This window comes from Bos taurus, chromosome 1 (genome assembly GCF_002263795.3).
Source record: "Bos taurus isolate L1 Dominette 01449 registration number 42190680 breed Hereford chromosome 1, ARS-UCD2.0, whole genome shotgun sequence".
Classification (NCBI taxonomy): Eukaryota; Metazoa; Chordata; class Mammalia; order Artiodactyla; family Bovidae; genus Bos; species Bos taurus.
Genome location: NC_037328.1, coordinates 143,513,581 through 143,525,014, shown reverse-complemented (window position 1 = coordinate 143,525,014; position 11,434 = coordinate 143,513,581). Strand labels below are relative to the sequence as shown.

The following is an 11,434-nucleotide window of genomic DNA, read 5'->3' as shown; positions in this document are numbered from 1 at the left end:
CTCCAGCCTGCTAGGTTTCTTCAGCAAAGGGCTGCCTCCAGTCACCAGCTGGCTGCTGACCTCAGATTGGAGGTGAATGGGCCGGGTGGGCTGAACCACTCCCCTGGGGGCTCACCGCACTCAGGCAGCCCCCAGGCCCCCAGTGTAGGTTACAGAGAGGCTGACCGGTTTCCAGTGTTGACGTTTCAGTACAGAGCAAGAGCAGTCGAAGTGGGACGCCCATGACTTCCATGTCCGTGCTTGCCACGCTCAGAAGGGTCCCTGGCGGGTGGCGGCTCCTCCGTGGAGCCGGTGACCGATATGGGGGGTGAGACCTGGCCTGCTGTCATCTGCACCTCGTATGGCCACATTCTGCGCGTCTGTGACCTTTCCCGGGCCCCACCTGGTACTTCCCCTGAGGCTCCAAGGCCGAGCACTTCCGAAGGAAACTAGGGGACACATGAAACTCGCAGCCCGATAATAGGGACCCGGGAGTAGGGGTCTGCAGAGGACGCAGCCGCAACCGTGCTGCACTTAAGGAGTTTCAGAACCGCGCTAGAACCAAGCCTGCTGGGAGGAAGCGAGAAGGGGGAGACCAGCGCGAAGGCGGCCGTGCGCCCGTTTGAGGAAGGGCAGGCTCTCACTGGGGACGAAACGGTTAAGCCTCCCGCAGCGCCCTAGGCGTCCGGTAGGGGTCGCGCGCCGGCGGGAGCGCGGGCGCTCGCGGGCGGGCCTCAGGCGGCCGGGGCCCCTGACGTCACCGCCCCACGGTCGCCATGGCGACGGCCTCATCAGCGCGCGCGTCAGAGCCGCCAGTCTCTTGGCAACCGCCCGATCTCCCGCTCTCCCTCCGCCTGGCGCTCGGCCGCGCGTCGCTCTGGCGTCAAAAGGACGTCAATGGGGATGTATCAATCCGGCGGCGGCGGCGTGGGCGGGGCTGCCGTGGGCGGGGCCGGCGGCGTGGGGGAGTGACGGGGCGGGCCCGGGAGCCCGGGGGCGGGGCCGGGGGCGGGGCGGACGGCGCGTGCGGCTGGAGAGCGCGGCTCCCGGCTCAGAGCTGACATGCGGCGCAGCCCGGGCGGCAGGCGGCGGAGCAGTTGGCGGCCGGGCAGAGCGAACGGCCGAACAGGCGGCGGGGGCCGCGGGGCGAGCGGTGTCCCAGCCTCGGCGCTCCGAGGGCGGCGGAGGTGAGGCGCGGCCCGGTGGGCCGGTGGCCGCCGCCGGGCTCGGGGCTGCGGGCTCGGCGGCCCCGCAGGTGCGCGCGCGGGGTTTTCGGGCCGGGGCGCCGCCGCCGGCTTCCCCTTTGTTGTGCGGCAGACAGCTGGGGGCCGTGGGAGCGAGGGTCCAGGGCTCAGGACGGAGACGGGCGCGGGCCGCGGTCCACGCGTCCCGCGGGGCTTGGGACCCGGAGCCTGAGCGGATCCGACTGCGGGCGGCGGGCGTATGAGCGGGGCGCACGGCTCCCGGATCGGGTCTCGCGGTGGAGCAAGTCGTCGGCGGGGGCGGTGGCCGCGGGTCCGCGCGCCCGGGGTCGGGTCTGCAGACGCCAAGCTGAGCGCGCCCCCCGCCCGTAGGTGCGGCCCGGAACCATGGTGATCATGTCCGAGTTGAGCGCGGCCCCCGCGGGCTCGGGCCAGGGCCAGCAGAAGCCTCTCCGGGTGGGCTTCTACGACATCGAGCGGACCCTCGGCAAGGGCAATTTCGCGGTGGTGAAGCTGGCCCGGCATCGAGTCACCAAAACGCAGGTGCGTGGTGGGGGCGGAACCCCGGGGTGGACCCTCCGCGGGTGGATACCCCCTTTCCCCGAAGTCGGGGAAGCTGGTGAAATCCCTCCTTGTGGGGTCCATCGTCCCAAGGTCGAAACGCTGACAGTTTTTATCAGTTCTGTATAGAAAGAAATGCGATATGTTATGATTATGCGTAAATTGTACAGATACTGGGGAGTAGCAAGAAGGATAATGACCAAATACCCAGGAGTGCAGCTGGAGCCTGTAAAACGAGTCTGCAGAGACTTAAGACATTTATTGAACTTTGACTTTTTTGGTTACTTTTGTTATTTTCCTCCCTAAGTTTTTGTGACCTTTGGGGACATGAAGTGTTTTAGAAATTAACCTGCAAAAAACGAAGTGTGTAAATTAGCTCAACGCAGAGTTTTATTTCAACAAAATATCCTTTATTAATAATTTGTAGGTTGCAATAAAAATAATCGACAAAGCACGATTAGATTCAAGCAATTTGGAGAAAATCTATCGAGAGGTTCAGATCATGAAGCTTCTGAATCATCCTCACATTATAAAGCTCTATCAGGTAAGGATTCAAGTGTGCGTTCCACTGTTACTTCTGGCAAGTGTATCATTTTTTAATTTTCAACAACTTAAGTCTACAGTTTCTGAAGGTTGTCTCGCTGGGTGGGAGTCAGGGAGTTGATTGTAGAAGGTAAAAAGATTGATTTTTGTGAGCTGTGCACTAATTTTTTCTTGCTTTTGGATTATAATCCAGATTTGCTTCATTTAAGTTTTATTTGATACTGTTACTTGCTCCAGTTTTGGATGCGTTGGAGGTCAATTGTTAAATTTACTATGAAAACAAACAAAAAAAACACATGGATTTCTGTATTGCTGAGAGTCAACCATTTAGTGTGAAAGGACAAATTTGAGTCTAGACACTTCTACCTCGGCAGATTTTTAATAAACTTTAAAACTAGCTGCTCTTACCAGTTTTTGTAAACTTACCTATGCCAAGGCAGCAGTGAGCATTTGTCTCTTCTGTTTCAACCCTCCCATCAGAAATGGAGACATAAAACACCTGTGCCCAGGTGAGAGCAGGGAACTTGACATCTAATCCACATTGAGAACGCACCTCACCCTGTCCGCCTGTTGGTTTGCTTTGTGACTTTATTTTTGTTCTCCTGTTAAGACTAATAAATTGTACCTTTGGAAACTAGGTGCTGATTTTATTAGGACAGCAGAGCGATCTCTTCCTTAGCCAGCCACTTCTGTAGAATGAACTTAGATCCACTTCGGAAGGATGTGTTCTTTGCATTCACCCAGTTGTGTTGGGTATAAGTTCCTTTTGAGGAGTCTCATGAAACCCTGTGGATCCACGATGAATAGAGGACCATGTGTGTGTGGGGGGGTGTGCCCTTGGCAAGGCGAGGTGGAGAGAGGACTGTGATTGAAGTGACCCTGGGGAACGCTGCTGCCCTCGGTTACAATGAAGGATGAGGGAGTCACAAGGCTCGTGTTCCCCTAATGACAGTTTACTCGGCGTCGTTAAGCGCATAGCTCACGTCACGTGCACTCCGGTTCATGTTTTGTTTCTGTTGTCGTCGCGTCGTGAGGCCCAGATAAGATGTTTCCTCCACAGTGGCTGATGTCAGTGCCTGAGCAATGTGCCCACCCCGTTTCCGCAGGAGTGGGCTAAAGCCTGCCTGCCTTTGACTTTGCCGAGGGGGATGAGCCAGGGCCTTCCCTGTCTTCCTGTCCTCCGCTGACCCTGGGCAGGAGGAGCCCGGGTAGCCAGATGCCTGGCCCCTGGGATCCACGTTGAGGTCTTTTCTGGGGATGAATTTGCTCCGCTCCAGGACCTGCTGTTGGAAGATGACGGGCTCAGTGGGCAGCAATGATTGTACAGCTCTCGTTGTGACACTAATGTCTAATTTGCATCCAGCTGGCCCGGGCCCCAGAACCTTGGAGAGACACTTCAACTCTTTCCTCGAGGTTTTTTTTTTTAAACTTCAAACGTGTTGACTCTTAAATCTTTCTGCCTCTCTTTTTTTAAACTGAGGAAGGGGATAAACTCAAAGTCCCTCCACCACACAGGTCCAAGGCAGTTACAATTGCAGCTAAACTGCATTGTGTCTGCTCTTCTCTTTAAGTTTATGGCTCAAAGTACCTTTTTAAAGGAATAATTACATTTTGAACCTCGAAGAGCTCTTTTTTAAATAAGGATAACTTCCTCTGAAATAGTCCCTGGTGGTCCAGTGGTTAACACTTTGCCTTCCAATGCAGGGGTTGTGGGTTTGATCCCTGTAAAGGGAGCTAAGATCCACATACTTCGAGGCCAAAAAACGGAAATATAAAACAGAAGCAATATTGTAACAAATTCAATAGTTTAAAAAATGAAATATTTTAAAATACATGAGTCTGTTTTACTCCTTTCAGTACCAAAGATTTGAATTTGACCTTGTTTCTTAGTTATGTTTTAAACTCTTAAAAACATCTTTTTTTCAACATGAAATAAAATTCTCGGATCAGTAAACAAACCTTTCAGGTGTATTTGACGTTGGCTGTTGCTATTGACACACACGCTGAGTGGTTTGCTGTACAGAGAATGGTCTTTCATAGCTTACCTGGCAAAGCCGGCCTCTCTCAGCCTAATGTATCAGGTCAGTCAGTAACGCAAGTAGGGAGGGGAACTTCTTATCTATTATTCAACTTGTGCTGGCCCTAGGCATGGATAATCTGTTGTCTGCTCAGCTTCTAGTAGAAAGGCTTCGCAGAACTCTTAGCATCTATTTTATTTCTGGGGCCTGCAGAGCCTTCACTTTGGGTGAGGAAAGTGAGTTAAAAATATGGCAGAGGCAAGTTGCAGTTCGAGCAGATGTTTTTGGAAGCAGATGCGTATTGAGGTGGACAGGTTAGTGAGGAGCTCACATCTGATTTTAAAAAACTTCCTGAGTAGGAAGTCCCTTTGTCTCTTTATTGCAGAAGTTTTTCTTTTCTTTCCCTATTTTTTGAAATAACAAATATACTTATTCTGGAGAAGTTAAAAATTTACAGGATTTCAAGCGGATTCTTGAAACATTGATATGTTCCTTTTTCACGTGATTGAACGTCAGGTCTTTGTTTTTTTAGGTTATGGAAACGAAGGATATGCTGTACATTGTCACTGAATTTGCAAAAAATGGAGAAATGTTTGGTAAGCCACGCTGATTTTTGATATCTATTGGAAAGAAATGGTAGTAACTTGTTCCCACTCGCCCCTCCAGTGGTGGGGTCTCCCCAGCATTCTTTCTCTGTGCCCCGAGCAACAACTGGACTTTTGGGTTTGGGGCTAGAGCTTCGTTTTGTCCCTCCTCAGATTACTTGACCTCCAATGGGCACCTGAGCGAGAGTGAAGCTCGGAAGAAGTTCTGGCAGATTCTGTCAGCCGTGGAGTACTGCCACAGCCACAACATCGTACATCGGGACCTAAAGACGGAGAACCTGCTGCTGGACGACAACATGGACATCAAGCTGGCGGGTGAGGGCCAGGAACGTGCCCAGTGGGAGGGGTGCCTGCGGGTGAGGGGCCGTGAGTGTGCTCCGTGTGAGGGGTGTACCTGCTTGCCAGGGGTCCGTGCTTTCTTGCACGAGCCTTTGAAACCTCGACCTTGCTGTTTCTGCCACAACTTCATCGCCTGTTTCTTTGCCTCTCAGATTTTGGGTTTGGGAACTTCTACAACCCAGGAGAACCTCTGTCCACGTGGTGTGGAAGCCCCCCATATGCAGCCCCGGAGGTCTTCGAGGGGAAGGAGTATGAAGGCCCCCAGCTGGACATCTGGGTAGGAGCCTGGGTGGTACATGGGACATGTGTGGGGCGGGGGGGCCTGGGGGGGATTCAGGTGCATGTGGTGGGGGACTTGGAGTGGGCATGGGTGTGTGGGGGGGTGGAGGGGGTCTGGAGGGGATGCAGGTGCGCAGGGTTGGGGGCTCGGAGGGGGCACGGGCGCACAGGGTGGAGGGCTCTGATGCCTGGGCACAGGTGCTGACCTGGTCCTCCTTCTGCAGAGCCTGGGCGTCGTGCTGTACGTCCTCGTGTGCGGGTCTCTGCCCTTCGACGGGCCCAACCTGCCGGCCCTGCGGCAGCGGGTGTTAGAAGGCCGGTTCCGCATCCCCTTCTTCATGTCCCGAGGTAGGTGAGGACCTGGCCTCCTCCGGGCGCATGGGGTTGGCAGCCTGCTGGCCATGCATTGGGTAACTTGGGATGAGAGTCTGAGGGGAGGAGGAGGAATTCATTTCCTGCAAGGCCTGCTTGGCCGTCTTCTGAGTCTGCTGTTGGGCCCGGCAGCCAGTCCCGTGTCGCTGTGGGGTGTTCACCAGGTGCCTATGAGGCTGCTTATGGGCCCTGCGTATGGGGCTGGCCTGCCCCTTTGCAGGCTGTTGGGAAGCCGGCTGGGACCCAGTGTCCCAAGTCTCACCCACCCCACACTGGGCTTCTCTCTTCCGCTCTGACCGCTGCCTAGTAACACACAGGACGGGGGTTCTAGGTGGTTCTCAGTCTAGTGGACTTGAGGACCACGTCCTCCAGGGGCCGATCCCTCAGCCGGTGGCCTTCCTTGCTGGCAGTCCTCTTGGCCTCTGTGTTCCCCGGGATGGTCACTGGTCTGCTTGCCATTTGCTGGGGAGCTGTGTGCCCTGCAGGAGCCCAGGCGGGAGGTGGGAACGCATGGGCGGGCGGCCCGTGCGCAGACTCAGCGCTCCGCTCCCACCTCCAGACTGTGAGACGCTGATCCGCCGCATGCTGGTGGTGGAGCCCGCCAAGCGCATCACCATCGCCCAGATCCGGCAGCACAGGTGGATGCAGGCTGAGCCGGCGCTGGTGCTGCCGGCCTGCCCAGGCTTCTCCCTGCTCGGCTACACCTCCAGCGTGGGCGACTACGACGAACAGGCCCTGGGCATCATGCAGATGCTGGGTGTCGACCGGAAGAAGACCGTGGAGGTGAGCCGCCTGGCTGCCTGCCTGCCTGCCTGCCTGCCGTGGTGGGGAAGAGGGCGCCTTCCCTGGGTGGCTGATCGGAGAAGCTGGCTCTTGCCAGCCAGGTTAGAATGGGAGCAGCATGGCTCATTTAAGGGCTGCTCGTCTGCTAGAAAGGGTACTCTCGTCCGCCCCAGAATAACCCCAGAGTGGTCTCGTCAGGGACCGTCCCTTCTGCCAGCCCCTCTCTGACCCCCACCCTCTTCTCTGCCCCAGTCACTGCAGAAGAGAAGCTACAACCACTTTGCCGCCATTTATTACCTCCTCGTGGAGCGGCTGAAGGAGTACCGGCTCACCCAGCCAGCCCGCCCTGGCCCTGCCCGGCAGCAGAGGCCCCGGAGCACAGACCTCAGTGGTTTCGAGGTGAGGGGGCAGCGAGTGCCTTTGATTCCTCACCCACCACCTGTGTCTCTGCCTTGGACTGTGTCCCCAAGTTAGGAGTCCCCCTCTCAGACACCCCTAGGAGGGGTTGCAGACCGAGCCCCGAGGTCACGTCCCCTCACCCGTTAGGCACTGGATAGGGATCCTGTGTGAGCCGCTCGCTGGCAGACGGCATGATGGAGAGGGGGTGCCAGCCTCTCTGCTGGGGTTCAGACCCTGCCCATCAGCCCCCTGTTCCTTCACTGCCCCTGGTGCCACCTCCCGGCTGCTCCTCCTGGTCTCCCTGCTCAGCAAGGCATTGGAGAGAGGGTGCGCGTGTCCTGAGCCTGTCCGGTCACAGCTGAGGCTCGTTAACTCAGAAACCAGCCTGGTCTGTCAGGTGATGCCGTGTTGCCGGTGGTCATTCCCCGCCGCTGTGCCTCACGGCCTCTGTCTTCATCTGCCGGCCCACAGGTGCCTCAGGAAGGCCTCCCTGGAGACGCTCTCCGCTCCGCCCTGCTGTGCACGCAGCCCCAGACCTTGGGGCAGTCTGTCCTACAGGCCGAAATGGACTATGACCTCCACAGCTCCCTGCAGGTGTGTGAGCACCTCGTGGGGGGCGTCTGGGGTGGGCGTATCTGGTCCCCAGTGGTGGGGACTCTCCCGAGCCTGGCCTCACGGTCTGTGTATGTCCCTCGCAGCCCCTAATGTTCCCCGTGGACACCAGCTTTGGCGGGGTGTGCCGGCATCGCTCCATCTCCCCCAGCAGCCTTCTGGACACGGCCATCAGCGAGGAGGCCAGGCCAGGCCCAGGCCTGGACGAGGAGCAGGAGGTGCAGGAGCCCCTGCCCAGCAGCACAGGCCGGAGGCACACGCTGGCCGAGGTCTCCACGTGCTTCTCCCCAGGCGCCCCGCCATGTAAGTGTCCCTGGGGGCCACACACACACCTGACAGGTGGGCTTAGGGGCGGGGCAGCCTCTTCTGATGACAGTGCTCCAGGTTTGCCATTCCTGAGCACCCGAGGCCTGATGGACCATACTTACACCCAACAGGGAGCTCTCGAGCATCAGGGCTGGAGGGGATTTAGCCGTCCTTGGGCTGGCAGGACAGCTCCTTGGCCCAGGCCCCTCTGTGTCCCGGGTGCAAGCTCCACTGTCGGCTGTGGAGCCCCCGGTGCTGGCTGTCAGGGCTCCCTGGACTCTGGTAGCCTCTGCCTGTCACGGACGTCCTGTCCACAGAGTTGAGGGTAAGGGTGGTGGGGGATACAGCTATCTGCCCCATCAGAGGGCCGGGTTTGCAGGAGACGCTGCAGAGGATGCAGAGCCCCAGAGGCGTGAGTGCTTAGACTCATGGTGAAGTGTTGAGCACTGGGGGTGGGTCTGGCCTCAGGGTCCCCAGGGCCTCAGCTGCACCCGCTTCCCACAGGTATTGTCGTCTCACCCTCCGTGGCCAGTCCTTGTGAAGGCACCAGCTCAGACAGCTGCCTGACCTCTGCGGGCGATGGCCTAGCTGGGCTCAGTGGACACCTGGCTGCTCAGGGGCTTGTGGGTGCCTGCTCCCCACTCAGACTGGCCTCGCCACTGCTGGGCACCCAGTCTGCCACGCCTATGCTGCAGGCGCAGGGGGCCCTGCGAGGAGCTGCCCTGCTGCCCGTCAGCTTCCAGGAGGGCCGGAGGGCGTCAGACACCTCGCTCACTCAAGGTGACTTTCTCTTTCATGCCCACTTCCACCTTCTCCGGGAGACCCGAGTGTACCCACCGCCCCCGGGGGCAGGGCATCACTTTGTCCCTTGTGGCAGGTGGCTATCCTCTCTCCAGGCAGTTCTGGTAGAGCAGCAGTGCCCCTCCAGGCGGGCCAGAGCTGCTGCCTGGGTTCTAGATGCCCTGGCTTCTAGGACAAACTCATGGGGTCTCTAGAAGGTGGTCCTAAAAGCCCAAGAGGTGCTTAGACGCCAGGCAGCAGGTCCCGACCTGGAGGAGGGATGGTCAGGGAGCCTCTGCCATGAAGGCAGTCTACATCAGGCTCTCCCAATGCCCCCTCCAGGCTTGTGGGATGCTGAGGCCCCCTGTACTGCTCACTCCTGCCTTCCACAGGAGTGGAAGGATCCACTGTCTGCCCAGATGTGTGCTTCTTCAGTGCTGGAATTGCTGTCCCAAACCAAACCCTAAAAGGGGATGATGTCCCAACTGTAGGAGGGGGGCTGTCATGAAGTGATGGGGTGACTAGAGGGCCCCTTGACCCTGTAGGAAAGTGTTGACCCCCTCATCCCACCATGTCACACCACGCGGCCCCCCCACTGCCTGGAAGCCCCAGCGAGCTACAGGCCGTTGGTTCTGGGCTGGGGGACAGGTCTGGACACGTGTTGGTTTTGCCTCCCCCAGGGCTAAAAGCCTTCCGGCAGCAGCTGAGGAAGAACGCGAGGACCAAGGGGTTCCTGGGGCTGAACAAGATCAAGGGGCTGGCGCGCCAGGTGTGCCAGCCCTCGTCCTCCAGCCGGGCCTCCCGGGGCGGCCCGCATGCCTTCCAGCTGCCCGCGCAGAGCCCAGGCCTGCACGGCGGTGGAGCCGGCAGCTGGGAGGGCAGGGGCATGCTGGAGGACGTGCTGCAGCAGCAGAGGTAGGCCTGTGGGCACCGGCTGAGACCTGGGCAGGGCTCACAGACCTCGGGGCTCCTGAGTATCGTTAGCCCTGAGCTCCTTCCCTGTGGCTGGGGGCGGGGGCGGGGTGCATCAGCTGGTGCGGGAGGGAGGGGGCAGCGAGGAAGAATGTCATGTCTGGTTGGCATCTCTGAGCTGCTCTGAAAGCAGGAGGGGGAAGGAAATGTCAGGAATTGCTCAGGGATTAGTCACACACAGAATGGCGTGTTCTGAGCAGCCCCAGCCCGTGGTTCTGTGGGGTAGGCCTTCCAGCTCTGGCAGGTGGAAACCCGATCGTGTGGCAGTCTGGCCGGTGGCGGGGGGAGCTGCGAGCCACCAGCTGGCCAGCACTGACCTGCTCCCACTGTCCCTCCGTCCGGCCAGGTTGCTCCAGTTACAGCACCACACGACGGCCCCAGCCAGCTGCCAGCCAGCCCCCTTGGTCCTCGCCCCCTGCGACGGCGCCCTCCACATGTCAGGACTGCAGAAGGATCTGGGGCTGGGGCCCAGCCCTCTGCTGCCGCCCCACCTGCTCCAGGCTGGCGTCTCCCCGGTGGCCTCAGCCGCCCAGCTCCTGGATGCCCACCTGCGCATTAGTGGCTCCACAGCTCCCAGCCCCGCCGCAGCGGCCCCCCAGCCACGCTTTGCCATGCTGCCCGTGAGCCTGGAGCCCACAGGGCTGCCCCATGGGGACTGTGAGATGGAAGACCTGACCTCAGGCCCGCTGGGCACCTTCGTCCTGGTTCAGTGAGGGCCCTGGCTGGGACAGCTGACTTCTTGAAGCAATAATTTCAGAGTATGTGAAGATGGTTCCCGACGCAAAGCCAATAACTTTCCAGAAGCGAAACAAGCAATATGTTTGGTGTTTTGGATTTTTTAGTTTATTATTATTATCATTATTTTTTTTTTCCTTGCACTGAGCAACTGTAACTCCGAGTAGAGACTGGAAACTTTTTGAAGAAAAATAATAATCCAGGGGCCTGTTGTTGGGACCGGTGGATGGGATGGGGAGGAGGGCAGTGGGTGGAGCCAGCAGTGGTATGGGCAGGGTCACAGGGGGGTGGCCAGTTGGCCCCAGGAAACCATGGTGTGAGCTGTGTGTCTCCACTGTGTGTATGCGCATGTGTGCGTGTGGATTAGTGGTGTTGTTTTTTTTTTTTTTTTTTTTTCACAATTCTCCACTTCCTGAAACACTTATGCTTCACTTGAAAACTGTGAACTTTCCGCTTTATGTATCGGTTTTTGAAAAGCTCTAACCTCCAGTCCAGGAGAAGACGATCTACGAGTTCTTGGAATTCTCTCCCCTGAAATCAGAACCCAGAGGATAGTTTTTCTTATCTTTCGAGAGCATGTTGTATAAACAGCTCGGGAGTTAGTTTTCCAGGATTCTTCGGAGGGGCTGCAGAGAGGAACCTGAGTGAGATGGAGTGAGGTGGGGGCTCCCCTTGGTCACTTGGGCGCCCTCAAAGGGAGTCAGCCAGGGAGGTTTCTTCCTCCTGCACCTCTTATTTCCGCTGCTAATTAAGTTTTTATGCATTTCATTATCAGGGTCCAAAAAGAACAACTGACTGGGGAGGGGAACGTGCAATATGGCGAGTCTGTGATGGGGGTGGCCGGTGTGGGGCTGCTGGTGGTGGGGGGACAGCCCACCCTGTCCGGGCCCCACGCTCGGTGGGCTTTCGTTTTAGGAAAGTGAAATGAGAGGTCAGGTCAGTGTTGTTC

At 57.9% G+C, this 11,434-nt stretch overlaps 1 protein-coding gene across 1 annotated transcript; it reads left to right on the top strand.

The window, feature by feature from the left end:
- The first annotated feature begins 1,032 nt into the window (after nucleotides 1-1,032).
- SIK1 (salt inducible kinase 1) lies at nucleotides 1,033-10,880 on the top strand. Its single transcript, XM_024996648.2, has 14 exons — nucleotides 1,033-1,166; nucleotides 1,554-1,724; nucleotides 2,170-2,286; nucleotides 4,836-4,899; nucleotides 5,062-5,223; nucleotides 5,400-5,524; nucleotides 5,751-5,874; nucleotides 6,458-6,681; nucleotides 6,934-7,080; nucleotides 7,552-7,674; nucleotides 7,779-7,995; nucleotides 8,503-8,778; nucleotides 9,459-9,693; nucleotides 10,097-10,880. The coding sequence occupies exons 2-14, from the start codon at nucleotides 1,569-1,571 to the stop codon at nucleotides 10,461-10,463; spliced, it is 2,337 nt and encodes a 778-aa protein (XP_024852416.1). The 5' UTR covers nucleotides 1,033-1,166; nucleotides 1,554-1,568; the 3' UTR covers nucleotides 10,464-10,880.
- Nucleotides 10,881-11,434: the final 554 nt, after the last annotated feature.

Coding starts and splice junctions, on each gene's coding strand:
- SIK1 (XM_024996648.2), top strand. CDS start 1,569: ATGGTGATCATGTCCGAGTTGAGCGCGGCCCCCGCGGGCTCGGGCCAG. Junction 7,996..8,502: donor CTCCCCAGGCGCCCCGCCAT/GTAAGTGTCCCT, acceptor CGCTTCCCACAG/GTATTGTCGTCTCACCCTCC. Junction 8,779..9,458: donor AGACACCTCGCTCACTCAAG/GTGACTTTCTCT, acceptor TGCCTCCCCCAG/GGCTAAAAGCCTTCCGGCAG.